General features: G+C 36.8%; 1 protein-coding gene across 6 annotated transcripts in view; it reads right to left on the minus strand.

The window, feature by feature from the left end:
- The window catches only part of GPHN (gephyrin), a 268,694-nt gene that overhangs the window by 171,191 nt on the left and 74,187 nt on the right, over positions 1 to 23,316 (minus strand). For all 6 annotated transcript variants that reach the window (XM_030949405.1, XM_030949403.1, XM_030949401.1 and 3 more), the window contains exon 2: positions 11,843 to 11,921. In XM_030949405.1, the coding sequence (XP_030805265.1) occupies positions 11,843 to 11,921 (79 nt within the window). The remainder of the gene's footprint in view (positions 1 to 11,842; positions 11,922 to 23,316) is intronic.

The raw sequence follows: 23,316 nt of genomic DNA on the forward strand, positions 1-23,316 counted from the left end.
AATTAAAGAGTACAGAGCAACACAAAAGCTTGCTATTAGGGCAGCTAATAATCTGAGAATCTAATTTCTGTTAAAAAATTCAGCTAGTGTCCTGTGTAGAAGAACAGAAATAGTACAAAGAAACCATCATTTCATATACCAAAGTAGCACCAAAAACTCATGGTCTTGAAAAGGCTCTGCATATATAGACCACTGCCTTAAAGAGAAAATCATGGGAGAGACTGACAGAAAGAAAAGATGTGAAGAATGAAGATCCCTCTGACAAATAAAGGAACTCTTTATTAATAAGCTCTCATTTGAGAGCTGTTTTTCCACACAACATAAGGTTTTGGACAGGAACAGTTCTAATTAGTCTCAAGTTAAAGGGTATTGAAACCTTGTTAAAAATGGAGGCTTAAATTAGTTCTTTGTTGGGTAATGAAAGTGATTGCTAAGATGACACTGAAACAAATTTTAAGATAAGTTATTACTGCATTAGAGAAATAATAGGAAGAAAGCATTTCTAAGTACTGCTAACTTTGCACAGATTATTATTATCCCTTCACAGTAAGTCAGTGTATTAAGCTATACAGAAATACCCAAGAAGGCAAGCTAATTAAAAGCTTGGATACTGGTAACAGTGTGTGACTGAAATCAAAAGCTATGACAAAACCTTCCTTGAAAGGTTATTGTTAGTAATATAAGAATACTATCTGACTATTAAAAATAGCTTGTGTATAAACATGCTGCAGTCATCACATTGTTCATAATGTTTATTTCCTCATGTACACAATGAAAATAATAGTAGCAAATCAAAGATGATAAAACCCCTGACTGAGGAAAAAAGAATTTCAATCCAATGAAACTTTTATCTTATATTAGAGGTCATGAGCATCTTAAACATTCATAAATTGTAAAAGAACATAAGCAAACCCTTTAGTTTAGCGTATACAATATAAATTACAGTAGCATATAAAATAAATTAGCTAAAAAGATTAAAAGGCTTAAAAGTGCAGATGGCAGGACAAGAGAAACTCTTGAAGGAAGGAACTAAAAAAACACCTTCCTAAATGTAGAACTCACTGCTATCACTGGGATTTCTGAATAAAACCTTGAGCTGATTATCTCTTTTTCTACTGGATCTGGGGGCATTTTTGTTTCATATATATATATATCTTCAAAATGTTCTGCTCAACCATGCAGGCTGAAGCAGACACACTTCTGAAAGGTGTTTGAGACAAACAAAAAGGGAAGATGTTTGCTCAATTTTGACTTTTTAAAAACACACTTCCCAAAATACTTTAACAACATAAATCTATATTTTTCATGTACATGCAAAATATTAGAATTAAAAATATAAAATTGCTCTGAAATCTCCAAATCTCTACAAGTTCATCTATTACTAATGCCTATAGAATCATTAACAAATAATTAAGTACATAGAAAAACACCACCTATTTGAACACAAACATTTTCTTTAAATCTTACTCAGCTTTTGAGCACAAATTCATTCCTTGAGGATTTATTTTTAAGGTTGCTAGCTTTTAAAAAAACAATACAGAGCATACCGTTAAAAATATGAATCAGTCTGTGAAGTGTGTTGCTTCATCCCCTCACAGGCAGAATTGCCCTTGAAAAGCTATTTGCCTAAGGTTCATGGCAGGCAGCATTCCTTCTTAAGCCAGGGAGAAGTAGTAAAAAAACTAAAATAACTGGATTTCTTTGCATTTTTCTGGCAAATTCCTGTTTTAGAAGGGATTCAATGCTGAAAGATTCTGAAAAAGTGCATTTTAAAGTAAACTGTACTAAAAGAATACAGTCTGAATATAGTATCATTCTTATAAATTTTAAATACTTTATTGTAACTCTGCTTATGTCAGTTTTGAAAGTAAAGATTCTGAGAACCATTTTAGATGGATTTTGGGTAAGGGTATTTATTGTAGCTTGGTGGAAAGCAAATCTTGCACTTATACACAAAAAACCAAGATGATCCACCCATGTATGGGGAAGACTGGAAAGCATCACCCTATCTGGGATGAGCATTTTCTGGGTTTTGTTGCTTATTCTATGAAAACTCATCTTAAGAGTTTTAATGTTTCAAGATTATCCAAAACTCAAGTACCTTCTGGAATTTTTCTTTATGGTCTGGACTTTGCAAAAGAAACCTGAAATATGATTGGATAATACTCTTGAAGCCTCTGATCTTCCCCTGAAATTCATGCATGTTGAGACGAAGATGAGGTTCTAAACTGTATGAAACTGTTAAGATAGGTTGAATTAAAACTCTTTCAAATCTTGTTCCCTAATTTTCACAGCATTGAAAATGCAGTAGAGTAGGCACAATGCAGAGTTTCCTGAACAAAATGCCAACTGTGCGGGTACAGCTCGAGCTCCAGGCACAAAATGGACACAACAGCTGCTCATGGTACCACACACTGCTTCTCAGTCCTGAATCCTGCAGCCATCCCAGAACTACAGTGCTAAAAATCTCTCAGCCACATTGCTCTCTATTCTCTTTTTCTGGATGTGAAAACCAAAACAAAATTACATATTAATGTATTTCCGAGATTATTTGCAATCTATACAGTGAATGGCTTTCCTGGTTCTGTTAGAACAGTATTTTTTATATTAGCAAAAAAGGGAAATACATTAAAGGAATCTTTATGTGCACCTTTTGGAAAAATGGAACACAGTAGACTAAAAATCCCCGCCTCGTAAATAATAATTACATCTTTTGTTAAAATGGAGAAGAGGTTCCAGTCATGCATTCCCATATTTAATAGTTCCTCCATGACCTATTCTGGTTTTGAACACTTGCCACTGAGCATTTCCACACACTATATTAAGCTATAGAGCACATTAACTGTGTAGAATGCTTGTGACAATGAGAAAAATACTGAATGGAGTTGAGAAAAAAAAGAACCTGAATGTGCATTTTTAAAATAGGTGTTACAATCATGACAGTCAAATGACACTCACTTCAGAGCAACCTGTATTTTCTAAATCAATCACCTACCTGAAAATGACACCAATAACAAATTCCAAAAGGATGCACTGGATTTCCAACCACAAATATAGACAGATACATTCTTGTATCTGAAACCTAATAATGAATAAAACCCAGAATTTTAATAGAGTAAGACTTTCTCCTTATTAGAATATAAGGAAGGGGATAAAAATAGAGGTAAGAAGAGAGATACTATAGTTAAAGAAAGACCAACAAGTTTAGAATAGTATTAGTAAGGGTATATGTTTTAAAGGGAAGCATTTACTGCTGTAGTATAACTGTGTTTCCTGGACATAGTCTGTGGAAAATCACTTGAGGTAATTTTTCAACCCTTAATATGTCAGTTTTGAGCTCAATGCTGTCTTCATCCATAAATATTACTTAAGTCCTGGTTATACTCTTGTGATGTTTATATGGTAGCACGGATAAAGGGAAAAAGAATAAGTGAAGAATCCATGGTAAAATTCAAGCTGTAGTGAAAGAAAGTGAGAAAAGCATACATTAAAAACCCACAAGATTTACTGTAGGATAGCTATACTTTTCTTTCTTAAGCCACCATCTGTAGAGAATTTCTATTGTACACTGCTAAGAAGTGATTTTACAGGAGTCCCCCACAAAAGTTATGGCAGGACAATTCTAATTAAGAAAGCAATCTAGAATTGAAACGCAGTGAATAATGTTGCATAAAAGCGTGAAAAGATCCGTGCATAGCAATTTTCTGTATATCAGTGTCAGAACCATTCCTAAGATGTGCAGCAATGGCTTCCTTTACATCTCTATTCTATTACAATATTTCAGTAGCAGATGATGCAATCCCCCTAATCTATACTGCAAAGAGGCACACAAATTTCACAGAGACCTTCTCTAAATAAGGCATTCCTTCAACTCGTTATAGCTTAGACAAAAAGTAGCCCCTCATACAAAGAGAGGCCAGGGGTCAGCTTACCATCGCTTTTCAGAGCAGTTCAGAAGATCATTTAGCAATTTTTACTAGTGAGATTAGAAGAGAGCAATTTTCTATCATGTAGTAAATTACCAACAGCCATGTAGAGATGGTTTTGTTCCTCCATTTCTGGGAGTTCCAAACTTCAGTTTAGCCATGTCAGGGAAGCCTGCTCTACTTTGAAGGACAAGTGTTTGCTCACGCATGGAGAAATTGTTCAATTTGTGGTTGTGCTCCACTCTTTATGAAAGTACTACTCCTGAAAGAAGTATATAAAAATTGCCATAGCAGCTCAGTCTAAATGTGCACACAAGTCACATATGATGTTTCTGGTGCTAAGAAACAAACGCTTAGGGAATAAACACATGACACAGAACATGATCTGTTTCCTGGTGCACACTTTTCAGCTCTTGCTGCCTTCAGTTCAGGAGCTTTACTGACCTAGAGATGCTGCATGCAATTAATTGGCTTTAGCAGCCACAGTAGGCCTATCAGCCTAATTCCTTTATTTGTCTCTATCATTTATACTTCAGGCTTCCATATGATGTTACATCAATTATGAAACATCCAGTTCTGCTACACTTGTACAAGTATTTAATTTTATTAATTTTAAACCTGCTGCTCAATTTTTTTCCTGTCACAATTTGTGATCTGTGAAAAACAGTGAATAATTGCCTTTGACTTTTTTTTAATGCTATTCATTTTGTATACCTCCACCATATGTTGTTTCTTCGTTAAAGTGAAAAATTCTAGTCTATTTAATTTCTTTGTGTGGAAGCTGTTTCAAATCTCTGCTTAATCTTATCATCCATATCATATTCCCACTAGAAGTTAAAAAAGTAGTCAAGATCTGAGCACATCTGAGGTTTATAGTCATATAAATAGGTCTTCTGTTTGGTACTTGATTTTTTTGGTAAGTACTGTTATTTTAAATGTTTTCTGAGTATACAGAAACACACTTAATGCACTATAAAGTATGAAAAGAATCCTTTCAGAGCATTATCTTAGGAAATGCAGTTTAAGCTAACATCAGCACTGGACCACTTCTTACCTGTAGGTACACACACACAAAAAAAAGTGTAGACACTATGAGAAGACAACCCCCTCTAAATACCCAGAAAAGAACAGATTATAAATAGAAATAACTAAAGTGTGAAAGAATGAAGTCAGGTGAAGAGTCAGGCTAGTGTGATTTGGATGAAGTCTTGAGGTGGTAAATAGGCCAGAAGAAGCTGTTTGAGTTTTGAAAGTCATAGATCCTCAGAGAGTGGAAAGCTGACAAAAACAGCAAATGCCATGAAAAGACCCCTCCAAAAGAAGCCTGAAGTTAAAAGATCAAGTAAGGCAAGATTAGGTCACCAAGAGAAGACTAGAGAATACAGCTAGAAGCTGTGGTGGATATGGGTTGGACAAGAAGACGAAATGCAACGTCAGAGAGGTGTACAGCAGAACCCCTCAAGGAAATCCCTATCATTACACATTAAGATTTTAAAAATAATTTGGGCTTTGTGGCTTTAAAAAATAGAATATTGACCAGGAAGCTGAGCTGCTATGCCATTATATTCCAAAGCAAATGACGGGCTGTAAAATTTTTCTCAATCAAATGACCATTTTACATTCTGCTCCCATCTATTCTTCTTAATTATTAGTGCAAATGATTACAGAAAGAAGTCTTCTGGTATTTAATTCTGAGACTGTGACTGAGTACTTGTACATACTCAATTTTCCTACTTCTTCTGTAAAAGTCATTCTGGTCTGGTCCTGAATATACCCAAACACACAGGAAGCTTATCTATATTCCTTCCAAATGCAAAAGGAAAAACGTAATTACAAAAATTATTTACAATTTTTTTTAAATTACAAAAAGTATTACAATTATATTACTCACATGTGACCTAAATCTGATTGGGATGGAGTTGTCTTTCTTCACAGCAGGTGGCTGCACCAGAATTGCTGTGTTCTGGATTTGTGCCTGAACAGTGCTGATAACACACCAGTGTTTTCCCTGTGGTTGAACAGTGCTTGTAAAACATCAAGACCTTTTCTTTCCCTGCACTGCCCCCCAGCAACTAAGGGTGGGGATAGGAAAGAGCTGGGAGGGAGCAATGCTGACCAAATACCATACTCCATTCCATAACATTGTGCCCAGTAATAAATGCTCAAGGAAAGGAGGAGGAAGAGGAGTAACACTAGACATTGCAGTATTTGTCTCCCCAGGCAATTCTTGTGTGTGCTGAGGCCTGGCTTCCCAGAAATTGGCAAAGCACGTGACTGCTGATGGGAAGTATTAAGGCTCTTTCTTGCACTACTGGAGAACAGAAGTTATTAAGATGATGGGATTTTAAAATTGCATTTGGAAAAATAAAAAATTGGCATGAATTTGAACTTAGAAACAGAGTGGGCAACTTTAAAATGAAGGTTTAAAACAAACATGGAAATAACTTTTAATCAACTGTGATACTGGCTAGACTGAAACTTGATCAAGATTTCTGAACCTGTGTCCTGTGTATTTCTTTTCAGACATCAAAGAGCAAACATAATGAAACAGAGCAGGAAGGGCATAGCTTTTCTTCTGAGTCCTTAAAAAATTTTGTAATATTTTCATTTATTTTCCTGAATGAAAGTTTAAGTACATTTAATAATAACAAGAACAAACCTTAAATCTGAACAAAAAGGATTTACTAAATATCCATAACCAATGATGGAGTTTCTCATTTCAACAAACGTGATATATCCTTACACATCCTATAAGCAGAGAAAATCCCTAAAGTTGTTTAGATAGAGGTTCCTGGCTAGCAAGCTTGGAGCAGTACATCCCTGCAACACAGAGAAGTACAATACTTAATTCTGAAACTAGTACTAGAACTGAAAAGAGAGATGGAACACCCAAGATGCAGCTGCCGTGCAAACAACCAACCCTCTCCCCTCAGCAACAGTTATCAGCCCAGACACAGCTCTGGGGTTGCACAGCCTCTAGTTCTAGAACAACTTATGCAGCTACGTGATTAGCTCATAAACTTCTTAATTGCAGGCTACCACAGGGTGTGCCAAGAGCAAAAATAGGAAATTTCCTTCTAAGAATTTGGTAACTGTGTGATAAGAGAAGACATGTTTGTTCTAGATGTAACTACTATTGGTAGATAAAGCTGACATGGAGCTTTAGAGAGGTTACAGGAGACTGCTTTGGGCCAAGATGTAAAAATCATTAGAGCTGAAAGTTACTAAGTGCTTAAAAAAGACATTTTCTTGTGTTCTGCTTTTCACAGTCTGCTCCTATGGGTTTGCTTCAGACAGATGAAGTTGTTGCTATAGGTTTATGAGTCATTAAGCTTAAACAGCCAAAGCACACGTGCAATATTAGCCTTTTTTGCTAGAAACTGCCAAGGAATCTTGTAGGTTGAGAATTCTTTTTCTTGAAGCGCAAGAAACAGAGAAAACATTTAGACACTGGTTCATATGACTGGAGGTGAAAAAGATTTGGCAAATGAACAAGAACATCCTCTGTGATACATTTGGTGGAGGCTGGCTGGACCACAGAGAAGCCAAGTGGGGAAACTGGCGGGAGAAGAAACCCTGGCCACTTAAGGTCTTAACCATGTTTTAATTATCTTGATGGAAGAGCACATACAATTTTTTAAAGCACACAAAAACTCTGCTTGCAGTTGAAGCAGATAAAGGTTTGTCTCAATCTCCCAGATCAATGAGAAACCATAAGGATAGCATGAAGCCAATTTTATATATATCAACTTTTAAGAAGTTACTTATTAGACTTATCCTCATGAATTCCTTTATGCAGGTCTCAGATCTTTGGAAGTTTGTCAAGTACAACTTTTTTCACTGGATTCAATGCTTAAAATAGGCAGCACTTCTGTAATGCTCAGCATTGCTTCTCTGCATAACAGTCTGGGCTACCACAGGCAGCTCTCCAGCCATCCTAGTAAAGATAACCTGATAAAATCACCCAATGTTTAGAGATGACCTCAGGAGGCAAGAGAAGCAGAGAAGTATTTTTGTAAGCCTATTAGGGAAAACATGCCATGTCAAATAATGGACAAACAACTGAGCATGAGCTCCCACTAGAAGGTTGCTGCACAAGATAACTGTGGATAGAATTACCAAATAAATGTTTCCTCTCTATACAGCATTACTGAGACCAGCAGTTAAATAAAAGATACAGGCATGACATTCTTATATTGTAACAGGCATTGAAAAACTAGAAAGGCTGCACAAAGGGGAGAGGGTGTGAACTGGTATCCTTACAACATTGAATTTGTAACCTTCAGCAAGACAGAATATGCCACTGGTTTTCAAATGATGAGCAAAACACAAAGTATAAGCTACAATACTTCCAGTTTTCCTCAAAAATTGCTAGATAGGTTCCTCCATGTGAAGACAGAAACTTACTAATAGGTCTGTTACGATTTTGGTTGTCTTTCTAATGCAATTACATGGAGGGTAAATAACATTTTCCTCTCACAATGTTTTCTTCTCTGTAGTACACACTCTTTAAAACAAGTTCTAATTTCCTGTCAAAAGTTACCTGTTCTTACATTTTATATTTATCTACTCTCATAATCAGTCTGAAGGAGACATGAAACACAGTTTAGATGTGATGTGATTTTGCCTAGAAAGAAGTTATTCAGAATCTTTTGGATATTGTTCATCTCAAAGAAGCTCTGAAGATGTTTCCAAAACAAATGCATCAGTGATTATCTGCAGCTGCAGCTACTAAATTGCACAGAAAGATTAAAAGCATCCTCTTTTCTGTTTAGACAAGTATTTTATGAACTTTATGTCTCTATACAGGCTAGAGCTGAAAGGAACATGTTATAAAGTGGTGCTAAGAACTAAAACTTTGGAATCTCTATACACAGAACTTCTGCTCAAAGTCAGTGGACCTATATACCTTACATTCTAATGATCTGATGGTTCACTCCTGAGGTGTATTTACATAAACTTCTAGTGAGAAAAGAAAGGCAGTAGTAAAAATCTCAGGAGAAGCTTTAGGCGATAGACACATTGCATTGTATGCATCCCATTTCTCTCCTGAGCACAGATTGGCTATTGAGGGGGGAAAAGGACAGGAACAGAGAGGAGTGCACACCCTTCTGTCTGCTCATGAGCAAGGGGTCAAATGAACTCATCAATATGTTTAACTTCCCTTGAGCACCATCCTTTTGCCTTGCTAGGGAACCTCAAAGGTCTCCCCACAAAAGCAGGACTCTGCTAGCATCTTAAGCTGTTTCACTGCATTTTACTTCAGCTGAATAAAGTCTGAACCATCATCTAAGAACCAGCAGCCTAGTTCCTCCAATTGCACCTGCTCTCTGCAGCTCTGCTGTTTAGGACAATGAATGGAAAAATACCTGTAGTCTTCTCCCACAGTCTGTAACTCCTCACTTCAGGCTAATTTGATATGCTTGGTGTTTTGGGTTTTTTTTTTTTCCTTTAGCAGAATTTTGATTTTTATTGACACACAGTAAATGGTGAATTAATCACATACAAGTATAGGTGATCAAACTACTGATTTGAGCAGCAGAGCTTTTATTAGCATTGCTGAGAGAACTGACAGCAGATTAAGTTTACAGTCCTGCTCCAGCTGGGAAATCACCTGGGGAAAAAAAGTTACTCTTGCAATTAGGCATACTTGATATAAATCAAACATTAATGAAAAAACCAACAATGCTATTTTATAGTTTCATTTTAATGTAAAGACACACTTTCAGCTGTCCAAAAAAGGCCTTTCTTCAATAACAAGAAGTAGTCTGTTGCAGAGCCAAGAGTGGCAAACTAAGAGGGACAGAGTCATTTGCAGAGAAAGCATGAGAATTTTTAATGTAAATCTAATGTTTGCATCTGAGATTATAAAGAAAAAGAGGCAGTGCATCTACAGTCAGCACAAACAAGCACTAAAGAAGTCCTAAAGTGTAAATATTAAACAGGTAAGATTAATCAATTGCTATTTTACGATTCCAGGTATTATTACAGGCATCAATCATAGCCAAATGGGCATAAGATTTTAATTAAACTTTATTCTTTATTGCAAAAAAAGATTAAAACATCTCTTTGTCTGGCACTCCCCTGCTTCATCCCAATGCTGTCCTTTGCATAACAAAGAATTCAGATCCCGTGGGATCTTAAGAGTCATCTACAGAAGGCTGGGTTGGACAATATTGCCTTAGATGGTTTCTTCATTTTGGAGATTCAGTCACACTATCACACATTTTGCAAGAACTCTTTATAGGCGTTCAGTCATAATATAGCAAGAATTTCAATTTGGAAAGATAAACCCAAGTGTATACATTCCTATAATTCGTCAGGAAGAGGACATTTTTCTTTCATTGTCATATAGCAAAGTATCATAAGCAGCCCTTGAAACCTAACATGTATTGAGACTTTACTAAGTCTTTCAAAGTGACAAAAATGGCTATGTTGCAGTCACTTGTGCTTTTTATGCTATAAGAAACAGAAATCCATTTAATTTCTTTTGAACATTACAATAATTTATTACAATATTCTTCACATGAGTTATGGTCAAGGAAGAAAATGAAAAGACTCCACTTCTGGTAAAAAACCACAGAAAGTACTAATTCTACAACAAAGGCAATTCAACCTTTGAGAGTAAACTCAAGAGGTGCAAGCCCAAAACTAGCATGTAAGCATGTAAGCCTACCTGCAGCTCCAAAACCCACATACAATTCTAAAGCAAGCAAACAAAAATGAATCAACAAAGCCAACCAACCAATCAAAAATACTCAAAAAAATACCACTCAACAGAAAAATTTTGAAAATTAGGACCTTTAAAATAGGCTTGACTTCAACACTTAAACAGTAACTATTAAAAAGTCATCCATTGCATCCACTCTGCATATATCAAGCAACAAGTATACTTGCCCCTTGTACCTCTATCATTTCAGATGTATAAATCATCAGTTACATACATGATGTCAAAATTGCCCAAGAATGCATGTACATATGCATATATATCATTTACCTACAGGAACACAGCAAAATTAATTCTGCATCTACCTAAATAGTATAAATCCCTGTAACTGAAATAAGATGCCAAATACACCTTATTTTTCACTACTTCTCAATCAATACTGAAAAATCTGCTCTTTCAGCAGCAAGGACCATCGCATTAGATCTCACTGTGGAACGCACTGTCATTCATGTTAAAAATATGTGATTTTTTTTCTCTTTTTCCCTTCCCTCATAACAAGTGGTACACTCACACACTAGCAAGAACATTTTCAGCTAGTACTAGAGTTAACAGACAAGAAAAAAAAACCCACAAACCCAAAAAACAAACAAAAAAATGGAATGACAAAGAAGGTCTGATACAATTTCAAGTCTGTCTCAGAGCTCATGAGATTGAATTTTATTTTAGAGAAAGATACAATACTGAGATAAAGACTAGCAGTCTTGTGATGAAGCAAAATTTAGACCATGTGCACATATACTTAAATTGAAACAGGTAGTAGAGGAAGAAACGCCTATCAGCTGTATGAAATCAGATACAAAGAAAACAGATTCTAGATGTTAAAGTAATTAATAATAACATAATTATCCTGTAATATTCTAATTTATGTGCAATTCTTCCTTAAAAAAGGAGGGGCAACAATGTGCATACAAGTCCTCTATAGAAATACCAGCATGCATAATCTGTTACCTCTGATGACTCTTAAACCCTTTACTGTATGTGCTCTCTGGATGTTACTTCAGAATTATATTAGAAACAAGGTGGTTTTAATAATACTTGCTTGTATTAAAGGCTAATAAGTTGGCAAGCATAAACCACTAAAGCATTATGTGTACTTCAACATACTACTTCTTCATATAATTACAAAACTACTCACAAGGATATCAGGAAGAAGCTTTTCTTTGCTTAGCAATAAGAGCCAGATACTCACAAAGAAGGGTCTTGGACCAGATCTTTAAGGTTTATCCCACTACGATCCTCGGCAAGGTTCCTGAAGCAACTGTCACTCACTAAAAAAAATAGAAATAAAATTTAAACAAAACAAAAACAAACAAAATAGGAAAAAAAAGGTGGAAATTTAAGAATGGAGCACAGTTCTTTTGATTAACTAAAAATGCTTTTTGGCATTGGCTGGAATTTGAACATTCGTATATAAAGTCTGATTTTCACTGAGGTTCCACCTAATTCAAAGATAAGTCAATTCAATGGAAAGTGAAAAACACTGTATCACAGCTTACGCAGAAATAAACTGCACAAATTCCAGGTGGTGAACTCACTACTTGTCCACCTGAAGGCAAAAGAAATCTCAAACACGTGGATGCACAGGTACACACTTGTCCATACATTTAACAGGAGAGTTTTTAATCATGCACTGATCAATATACTTAATCAGAAACAGTGAGAGCTCCTTTGTATTTAAGTTCGTAGTTATTCATGGTTAGCAAAAATGTTTAATATGAGCAATAACCAAAACAAGTAATTAAGAGCAAAATTTATTCAAGCAACTTATAAATAACTTATAAAGTTCATGCAAAGCAGCTAGTTACTGTAATAACTGAAATTACAGTAAATGTCACAGAAGTTTTAAAGAGCATTAGTGTGCTTTCATTTTCTTCACTAATTAAAAGAAAAAAAACCAGAAGAGACTTAAACCTCAAACTCCAAATTCGTTCTCTTGGCTAAGTCTCTCAGCACATGTACTCCAATCCTAGAAACCATCTCATTTCTCTCAAATAACACCACAGTCAGTTTGAGAGGTGGAAAAAGAGTAGTGGCACAAACACTTTTAGAACAACACAGCATCAGTTTAAAGGAATTAGTTGTTTGCTGTAGTCAGAAATTTTCTGAAGGACTCAGAGGTTGTGATATGGAGAAATCAGTGTAAGGATCAACTTCCCTTAATGGGCAAGGTAATCTGTGAGACAAAGTTTATGAAGAAATGCATTATTGAACATCTTACAACACAGAATACAGCTTCACATTTGGTGAACAGGGATGTGTTTAAATCACTGCAAAAGCAAGTGTTCCTACTTTTTTCTCTCTAAATGCAAATTACTCTCTTTAATTTACATCTCTAAGTATTCATGTGCATCACCAGCATCAAGAAAATGCAAATCATTCCCAAAATACATTGTTTTCACAGATTACAACACATACAGTGACAGACCTACCTAACATACTACAAAACTGCAAAATGTTTCTACTAGGACCTCTCATTGGCAATGCATCTCACAAGCGTGAAACCTGGTAAGTCTGCTGGGAATGACACGTATTGGAAGAAAGCATCCCAGAAGAAGAGGCTGGGGTAGCTGATGAAACAGGTAGTAGCCCTGGCCCTCAGACAAAGCCTGACAGCTTATGACTGTGAGAGAGGTATTTGTCAAGTGTTGAAAACACTCACCTGAACAGAGTAATAACCAAAGACTACCCTAAGCTTCTCTCCCCCACTGTCTCTGAAAACCGTACCTAACAATTGCCTGCTGCACACCATCCCTGAAAGCCCTCAGTCTTTCACAAGGGCTCTCTTGTCTTTGAGGTACTTCTTTTGTCTCAGATCTTCATTTTAAACAACAGCTACCTGTGCTAACTAAGCCCAGACTCTCAGCTTGTTCCTCCCATGACAAGTTCATAATTGCCTGTATAACAAACTGAAAGTCACCTGTACTGAGCTCACAAGCACTTCCCCCACTGCCAGGCAAGCTCTGAGAGAGCAGCTTGAGCCTTCAAGAATTTTTCATTTCCATCCCCACCTATTACACTGAACCCAAGACCCTTGAGTGGATCTCAACTCTTCAGTTAAAGGAGTAATTCCAAGATTAGCAGATCCACAAACAAATACATATTGGATTTTATGAGAGAAAAAATTCGCTCCTACATTGATATTTGATAGTTTATATTTGCTTCTTGTCAAGTTTGGCAACAAAACAGCAAACAGAACATTTTATCTACAGTCTTGTCCTAAATCCTACACTATCAATGTATAAACATATCTCCCGTGCTAACACAATACATCACGAATAAAAATTATGCTCAACACTGTTTTTTCACTACTGAGAAATCAAACATTTTTAAGCATTAAATATTTAATCTAAACATGCTGCATTTCTCTAGTGTCTCCTCCAATCTCCTCATGGCAAGCAATCACAGTGATAATTGAGGAAACTAGCGTCTTTATCTCAAAAGTTTTTTAAAGGCAAAATGAAAAATGACAAAATAAAATTATCTTATCAGTAAAACTGGCCATTATTTATCTGTAACTCATCATGTTTAAAACACAAAACGCGTTTCAAATAAAAATGTTTAAAACGCATCCCTAGATTTGTCAGAGACAGTCTTTGTTCTACTTGTCTCAACATAAAGCCAATATTATAACACTCTTTTTATTAATGAATTTTAAATTGCAAACCTTCCCTCTACTTAGTAGACCTTGGCAAATAAAGCATTTGCTAGTAAGGCTAATTCAACATCAAATACCTACAAACTTTGAAAAATGTATAAATCTTGTCTCCCTTGTTTTCTTCGATTGTAGGAGAGTTAGAGCAATGTGTAGCTGCAAGTTGGTAAGAAAGTCTCTTAGAGTACTGTTCTAGCTGGATTTAGAAAACACAGATGCTACAGATAAATGTAAAAAATTCCAAATCTAGTTTTAACAATCAAGAATTCCAAGAGTTTAGTTAATACTAACATTTGACTATAACAACCAATAAAATGACTAGCATGGATAGCAACAGGAGAATTTCCAGTCAGTGGAAATAATTCATTGGAATAGGCTGGAATAAGCACTTGGTCTGTATACAAGCACAGCCTTGCCCCTTCACATCCTTGCAAACTCTTATAAATAAATAAAACAAATGTTCAGCAATAAATGCAAGGTGGAAGCAATCAAGCAGAGCAGGTAGTCTATTTCTCACAGCTTAGAAAACTTTAAATCAACCCTGCACATATTTAAAAAATAACATATACCCTAACTGAAATGAGAGCTATTTATTTTAAACAGGAAACTGTGATGGTATGGCAGAAACATCAGGGTGATCAATGGTGGTTTGAGGGAAAAGGTAGATGAAAACTTTGCAGCACAGCCACAAATTGTACTACAGACACAGTAAGGCCATGCCTGACTTCTCTTTGAAGCACAACCAAGGGATACTTTTGCATAGGACATCTATATGAACATAACACCCATATAGGGTTTTATTGTCTTGCTCCAAAATTAAATTTTTATTTTTTAACCCTCCAAAACTGTATAAAAGCTAGTATTTTAAGCATTGTTGAGTGGATGGTTTCTGGAGAGATACAGAACTGTTAGCTGGTCCTCTCTACACATACATCAAGCCTCTGGTCTGCTTGGGTACTTCTGGGGGAAGTACCCCCACTGGTACTTCCTCAGAGACGTGGCAAATGACTACAAAAATAGCACCCCAAAGCACATATGTGCTCTATGGAGTATTGCACCTACAATGACTGACTGTGAGGTGCCAGAAATGTTCCTAATACACAAATATTGGCACAAATATCACAGGCATCAACTGAACAAAACACAGGCTCAAAAACATCACAGCGAGGCAAAATCCCTGAACATGGATCGCACAGTTTGATTTCCAACTGAGCTGTTACATGTATCAAAGCAAACTGGATTTAGCAATAGCTCCAATTTTCCCCAACATTCATCCTACTTCCAGCTCCCGGTTTCTATTACTGATGTTCTGTTTCTCACCCCTGTCTAGTCTTGTGCCTAGGAAGTAACAGAGGTGGGAAGCTAATAAGGGAATATAGCTCTCACCTGTCAATTACACAGCATACAAAATTCCCGATGGAAAGGTTAAAATCAGCATTCACACTTTAATGTGCAAACATCCAATTTACAACAGTTGTGAAGCCTTCCCACTTGGCATTTGTGAACTTCTAAATTTGTCCATGTGATTTTTTTTTCCCTTTGCTTTCTTTAGCAGGGTTTTAAATGAGACCATACTGAAGAGAACTAGATTATTAGCCTGTTGATTTCCAAAATGAAAAGTTCTGTAACTCTGAAGGCAAACTAATATTTTCTTCAAGTAGTGGCAGGTCACAATCTGTTGCAAAATGTATCCTTGTTTTAATTTTATTTTTAAATGTCCTACAATTTGAAAACCATGTCCCTCCTTAAAAAGGTCATTCAATCTCCTACCCTACAGAAAGTACTCAAAGAAGAGCTCTCTTTAGATCAAATCACTTGCAAATCTACCGCTGATAACAGTGATTTTCATATTTATATGATTTAGAAAAAAATGCAATAACCACTCTCAAAAAGTGAATTTTTATAGTTTTGTAAAGAAAATTAACAATTACCTCCTGTTGTTGCAGGCCCCCAGCCAGGTAATAGCTAGCATTGACTCCATGATTCTCAGAAGGCTGATCTCTCACTTTATTGTACTACACTTACTAAAAAATCCATCGCTCTTATGGGCAGTCACAACACAGGTGGACCCAATTGGTCCTTCAATGCAAACACCATCACCACTGGCCAATTAAGAAACCATCCTTTGGTAAACAATTCTCCATAACACATTCCACATGTGCACAACAACAGGTGCAGCAAGTGAAGATAAGAATTGTTTTTCTCTTTTTTTCTGATCTTCTCACAGCCTTCCTCAGGACAATGCCTGGGAGAGTTGTGCATTGCTCTCTGCGGTCAGAGCTGCTGCCACAACCTCCCCCATACCCAATATGTGATTCCAGAAAACTACTATTACCTGCCAATTTTTCCGCTAGGTTCCCAGAATTCAGAAATACTTTTAGATCAGTTGTGACTGCCTGTAAATAAAAATCATCTTGACAACAAATCTTGACTGTCATGAAGACAGTCACCAATGCACTATTAGTTTGAAAATACACGGACTACTACAACCTCAAACAGTACGGACTGAAATATAAGATATCAGTTTCTTACATTTTTGTCTTTTAGAGATAATATCTCCTAAATTTACTTCTTATTCTTAAGACCTCTTCATCTACCAATAGTATTTTTGACAAGTCCTTACCTTACCCCTCTTTTTACAGGGTCATTTATGTATCTAGGTTTTACAACAGATTCAGTCACCAGTTAATAAATATAAAAATATATTTAGTACACTTGGGATGTTCTGAAAAGTACTGGTCTAGCACAGTGCGGTACTCCAGAGTCTGGTTTTGCTTGCAAGAAGCATTATTCAGAAGTCTTGTTCCAGATTCAGGTGGTTCTGTTCCATGTACTCCGTGCAAACAGTTCAGGATTGAAGTGTTTTGCTGTTATGGGCCCAAGCTTATACGCAAGGCAGCAAGCATCTTCTTTACCTATTATACATTTAGTTGACTTAAAGGAAAAACAAACTCTGGTAGGGAAGCTTAGGGTTTTAGGGTTTAGGAAGGTAACAGAATTTTTTCTCAGACCTCAAAACATCTCCCCTTGAAACCTGTTTTCTCCAGCAAACAAAGAATTCTTGTCCTATACATGTGCTATATATGTCCCATAAGGCATACTTTATGGAAGGCAAAGGAAAGCACCAGAATATTGATTCTTTTAATATTAAAATTATTTTGAGGTATTTTATGGGTCCCATGGACAGTAACACCACAGATAAATAATGCTGCCTTTTTTCTCTGCTACTGTCACATTTTTCAAGTTAGTGCATGTCAACCAGAAAACATACATAAAACAGATGGCACATTACAGAAATTTTGTAGCACCTTCTCCCCATCTATCAAAGAAGACAGCAAATTAATTTTAAGAGCAGCATTTATACCATTTGTATATCTGCACACAAATCTCTGACGTATTTCCAGAATTAAAAGAACTATGAGTCTCCATGCAAACTGCAAATGCTTGTAATTGCCAAGAAAATATGTTGTCTGTGAGTAGCAGCAATAAGGCAGGCTGATTTCCTAAGAACTTGCGATCTAAATGCCATTTGCTATCACCACATAAATCCAGAATGGTATCCTCACAGATTGACAAATAAGTACTATCATAAAAAAGGAGCTAAGGTACTGGAACAACAGAAGGGAAAGGTTCAGGTGACCTACAGAAAAACAGGATGATCATAAACCAGAAATACAAGTTAGAAATGTGATCCTATGATTTTTCTTTTTCTAGAAAACAGAAGCAATAATGTCACTTGTAAACCAGATGTAAAGGAAGGCTGTTGTAATGATAAAGAGAAGTAAGATAGCAGGGGAAGTGAAAAGAACTTGATTAGCTTAGAAAAAAAAATCATTTGATGGTAGCTGCTGGTGAGTTTATGTAAATACAACAGCAAAACAAATATCAGAGGGAGAAAAGAATATTTCTTCTATTGCAGAAGAAATTTAACTGTGAGGAAATCATAAGAAACAGAGCATAATTTTCAAAGAGTTAGAGAGGTGAACCCTCACTAAAAATCCTTCTATAATAATAGTGAGGGCAAGGAAAGCACGCAGACTTGTTCTCAAAAGATTTAAGGATAAATTAAATGACACAGAAATTGTTCTAGAAGACCTGAAGCATTCTGCACCACAGTAGCTAATGTTGTGAAATCTATGTTAGAGTTTCTCTGAAGGCTATGAACTTCTAAACCTCCCCAGGGTTTCTCCCATTTTCTAACAGCAACTAAATGAGGCATTTTTTTCTGTGTATCCATTAGTCTACCAGGTTATGCCTCTCTCAAATGATTTATCATTTAAATTTTACAATATTTGTGCAGCCTCAGGCTACAAATTCTGCACTGGGTTTTAATCTAATATTTAACAAGCTTGAGTTTCAACTCCATAGCACTGTCAGTGTAATCGCTGCAGTGATCAGGTGAACTTCAGAAGAAAAATATCAAATCATTGAAGACATTCAACTCTTTGGAGATGCAGCATTAGCAATACTTCTAATTGTTTGTACCCAATAAAAAAATTAGGTTCCTTGAAGCTATGAATACCAAGCACTTGATGAATTCTTTTCTTTGGGTTCTTGTTTTTGGAGATAAATTAGTTTGTGTTTAATGCGCATTTTTTTTTCCCAACATGTATTTCCAATAAGAAATTTCCAGAAGAAGTTGCTATAAAACCATAAAAAACTCCAGGATGGGGAGGAAAAGTATAGAAGGCAAGCACATCCAAGAGAGGGGAAGAGAAGAATTAAACCAACAGTAACAACTAAAAGCTAAGTACCTTTGAATAGTAATATCTCAGACTTCTGTGAAATTTTTAGTTCTACCACAGGTTAGAACAGCTGTAATTAGAGCAGACGTGGAGAATCCTTCCTCTAAAGGGCAGTCTTTACAAGGAGATAATGATTTTCACCTTTTGTGATTTCTTTAGAGGATGTCTGTTTTTTCAATACCTTGAAAAAGATAAAATTCTTATCTCTAAACTTAGTTTTCTTGTATGTTATTTAGTTCAGGAAAAGATTATGTTTAGTTTCTTAGTTAACAACACTGGAAACAATTTACAGCACCTTATATAGGCCCATTTTAAATGGATCCTTGGTTGCAGAGTACACTGATGAAGTATATCGTCAACCTCAGCTAGATGCACTTTTGAATATGACAAAGTATGCTGATGCAAGATGTTAACACATTTCACAAATTATCTGCCAGCTTGATTAAGAACCACCAGAATAACTATATGAAAAACTATACTACATTTTCCTAGTGATATATTCTATCTATAAACACTGCATTCAAATGAACCACTCCAGTATTAGGGACCTGTGACCACAGGCTTGCACCATTCAGTAATGGCAGGATTTAAAGGATTTATGAAACTTCACATTGTGGCTTGAACAACACCCCTCTTTGCATTGCGGCACAGCTAAATGCATACAGACCTGTGGTAGGTAGATAATCCTCCAGGACCAACCCACAGAGCCCAGGGCCTCAGTGTCCTGTCTGTCTTCTGCTCACATCTCATACAGCCCCAGACACCAGAAATCTGATAACTCTTCCTCCTTAATGAAACGGAGGTATTCTCTGCACTGTTCAACACTGCCTATCAAACACTGTCCAAAGAAGCCACCTCAGAAACATGTAGTAAAAAAGGGCGGGAAGAAACAGAAGTCACTTTGTGCTTCTTGAGACACCCATTGTGTGATGTCCATGTCATGCCATGCTGGCAGTGTGCACTCCCAGCCCAGGAAGCCAATTGTATCCAGGGCTGCATCCAGGGAATTGTGGCCAGCAGGGAAAAGGAGGGGAATTTGCCCTTCTGCTCTACTCTGGGTGGAATGCTGCATCCAGCTCTGGGGTCTCAGCACAGGAAGGACATCAACCTTTTGGAAAGAGTCCAGGGGAAGACCACCAAGTTGATTAGAGGGCTGGAGCACTTATCCTGTGCAGACAGACTAAGACAGATGGGGTGTTCAGCCCGGGCAACAGAAGTTTCTGACAGGGAAACCTTACAGCACCTTCTAGTACCTAAAGAGGGCTACAAGACAGCGGGACAGAGAATTTTTACGAGGGCATTTAGTGATAGGCCAAGGAGTGATGGCTTTAAACTGAGAGTAGGTTTTAGATTGGATAATAGACATTCTTTACTGTGACAGTGGTGAGATACTCGAACAAGTTGTCCAGGGAAGTTGTGGATGCTCCATCCCTGGAAGTGTTCAAGGCCAGGTTGGATGGGGCAGCCTGGTCTGGTGGAAGGTATCCATGGCAGGGAAGTTGGAATGAGATGATCTTTAAGGTCCCTTCCAAATCCAACCACTCTGTGAATCCATGATTCCCCTAGTCATTGTATCTATGCCTTGAGTAGGTGCTTTCCGTGAATCCACAGGTACACTACAGGATATCCAAGGAGGATTACAGGAAGGCACATGCATAGACAAGGTATGGAGCTGGAGGAGATCCAGGATCAGATCACAAAGTGGCTGTCTTACTGAGGATTTTGGGTTCATCTTCTGAGTTCAAGTAAAAGCAGCTAAAGGTCATCAACAGTACTGGACCAGGGGAGTGACGCAAGCCAAGAGTCACAGAAATTAGGAGAAAGCAGAACACTAAATGTACTAGTGAGCTAATAAAACTGCAGAAATCCCAGTGACAATCAAGTGCAACTCCAGACTGAATGGTGTTAAATCATATACAGCTATAAGATTTGAAAGCCTGAAGATGTAATCATAGCAAAATAATACCAGTTAGCACATAAACCAGAACATGTATTGTAGGCAACTCCACTACAGGCAAGGACTTGAAGAAAAAGACATTATCTCTTTGATTTTTTAGACAAAACTAGCACCTGGGCCTAGTCTGGTGTGCCTGTCCCCTTCAGTTTGCTTGCTGAAGGAATCACTTGGGACAGAAGAGCCTCCTTTAAGCAATTACACAATAACCATTTATTTAGCACAACTCTATGTGCAAAGCTCTGAACTGAGGCCCTACAAACACCATACTGAGGTATAAAAGGCATAATTTTGTACTGTTAGCAGAGATGATGAAAAGATGTTGACATTAGAATTCAGTTGTAGCTATTTACTTATTAGATATAAGGATGTCCATTCATGCAAACGGACCCTTAAATTATTAACTTTCACAAGAAGAAGATTAAATATTTAAGCAAATCAGTATAATTTAATAATGTAACATGAGAATATGAGTAGAAAATAATTTTATAAAACTACTAATATACTTTGTATAATTAAATATTGTTTAGATGACAATGTAATTGTTTTACTCTATTTTTCCCTAAATCTCATTACGAAGCAAATTACATCCATAAGTTTAGCATTTTCAATTCATTAAATGTGAATTCTTGACAGCTTATGGTAAAATTCTTCATGAAAGTGGAAAAAAACAGTATTATAAAAAGCGGTTGCAATAATCTTTAAAAATAGGACAGTTCCTCTTTGTCCAAAACATAAGCACTTCTTAAGATATCTTTTTTGTACTAGTACTCTTAAGCCTCCTTAAAACTAGTGGCAGTACAAAACAGACAGCTTCAAAATAGAAACACTTTAAGGAGTGATTTTCAACTGTACCTAGAAAAAAAAAGCAACAAACACCCAATAGCAGAAGTGGTCAAGAAAAAGAAAGGTCATTACAATAAATCCTGCTGCTTGTTTAAAAAGCATCTACCCCCATATTGTTTTCTTTTTACAATCAACTTTCCATTATCGGAAGTCAAATAACACCTCAGGTAGTGGAGGGACACAGCCCTGCAGACAGTTATCACAACATAGCAATCCACAGAGCCTGCTCTCTTCCCTGGGTTCAACCCAACACTGTTTCTGGTAGGTCTCACTTGCCCAGATGCAGCATTTGACTGGCAAAAGATCTCTGTTTGAACTGAAGAGTCTGGCTAAATCTAGACCATAAGGCAGAGACATCCCATTAGCAGCACCAGCACCAGCTTGGATACAGCAGGACCAGCACTGGGGCACGTAGGTGAAATCCTGATCAGCACTGACTGACCCCAGACACTCTAATGCGACTGTGTAGGCTTAGGTCAGGAAATGCCACACACACCCAAGCTAACCTCACATGGCGCCACCTCAGCCATGACAGGGTCTATTAGCCCAGATTCACAGTGGCATAAAAGCATCTAAAGAGCCTTCTAGTTCCTGGAAGAAGCACAGTCACATGTACACAAAGCTGAACCAGTCATGCTGTTTCAGATTTTTGCTGGCTTGCCAGGGGTCTGCAATTATCACAAGCAGTGGGAAACTGTTTCTACAAAACAACCTGGAAACGTACCATAGGTCTTTCCAGAACATTGAGCTGCCATCAACAAAAAAGTGCTGATATTAAATCCTACACAGGAAAGTGCAGATTCTATAAACCAAGATTTTCAATATTGTTTATGTTTCGTTCACTGCTATCTGTAGTGGTGAAGATCTCAGCGGGACAAGTTCCACTCAGGTGTCATGGGAGGAGAGGATATCTCACCAGAAAGCCTGTAGCTCATGAAACAACTCTAAAAGAAACAGAGATTTATCCCTTACTCCCTGTCTCTAAAATCTTTCATTTTCTTTGAGTTAAACTTCTTTCCAATGTTTTGTTTATTTTAACATTATGCTTATAAACTGTGCCTACTTTAACAGCTCTGGAGTTGACCACTTTTCATGCAACTGGCTCAAAGAAATGACATAATCAATCCTTCATGTCAGGCTTCATTTGTTTCCACATGTCTGTTCCTAATGCTTATTAATAAACTTTGAAAGTGGGAACCAAAGCCTCTTGTCATTTCTTCCAGCTGGGAGGATCCTTAGTTGGAACTAAGCCAATTATCTCAGTGAGCTGTGAAAAACCTGGAAAACAGTTTAAATGCTAAGTGTTTTCATCATTCACTCATTCAACTAATTATTAAAATTACAATCTCAAATTATTCCAGAGTACTACAAGTCATGCTTCATATACCACTTGAAACATATGCTCCACCAAACCTGAAATACAGAAAATAAAAATAGGGACGCTAAAAATAAGCTAAGGAATTATA

The sequence above is a fragment of the Camarhynchus parvulus genome, chromosome 5, assembly GCF_901933205.1.
Source record: "Camarhynchus parvulus chromosome 5, STF_HiC, whole genome shotgun sequence".
In the NCBI taxonomy this organism is placed as follows: domain Eukaryota; kingdom Metazoa; phylum Chordata; class Aves; order Passeriformes; family Thraupidae; genus Camarhynchus; species Camarhynchus parvulus.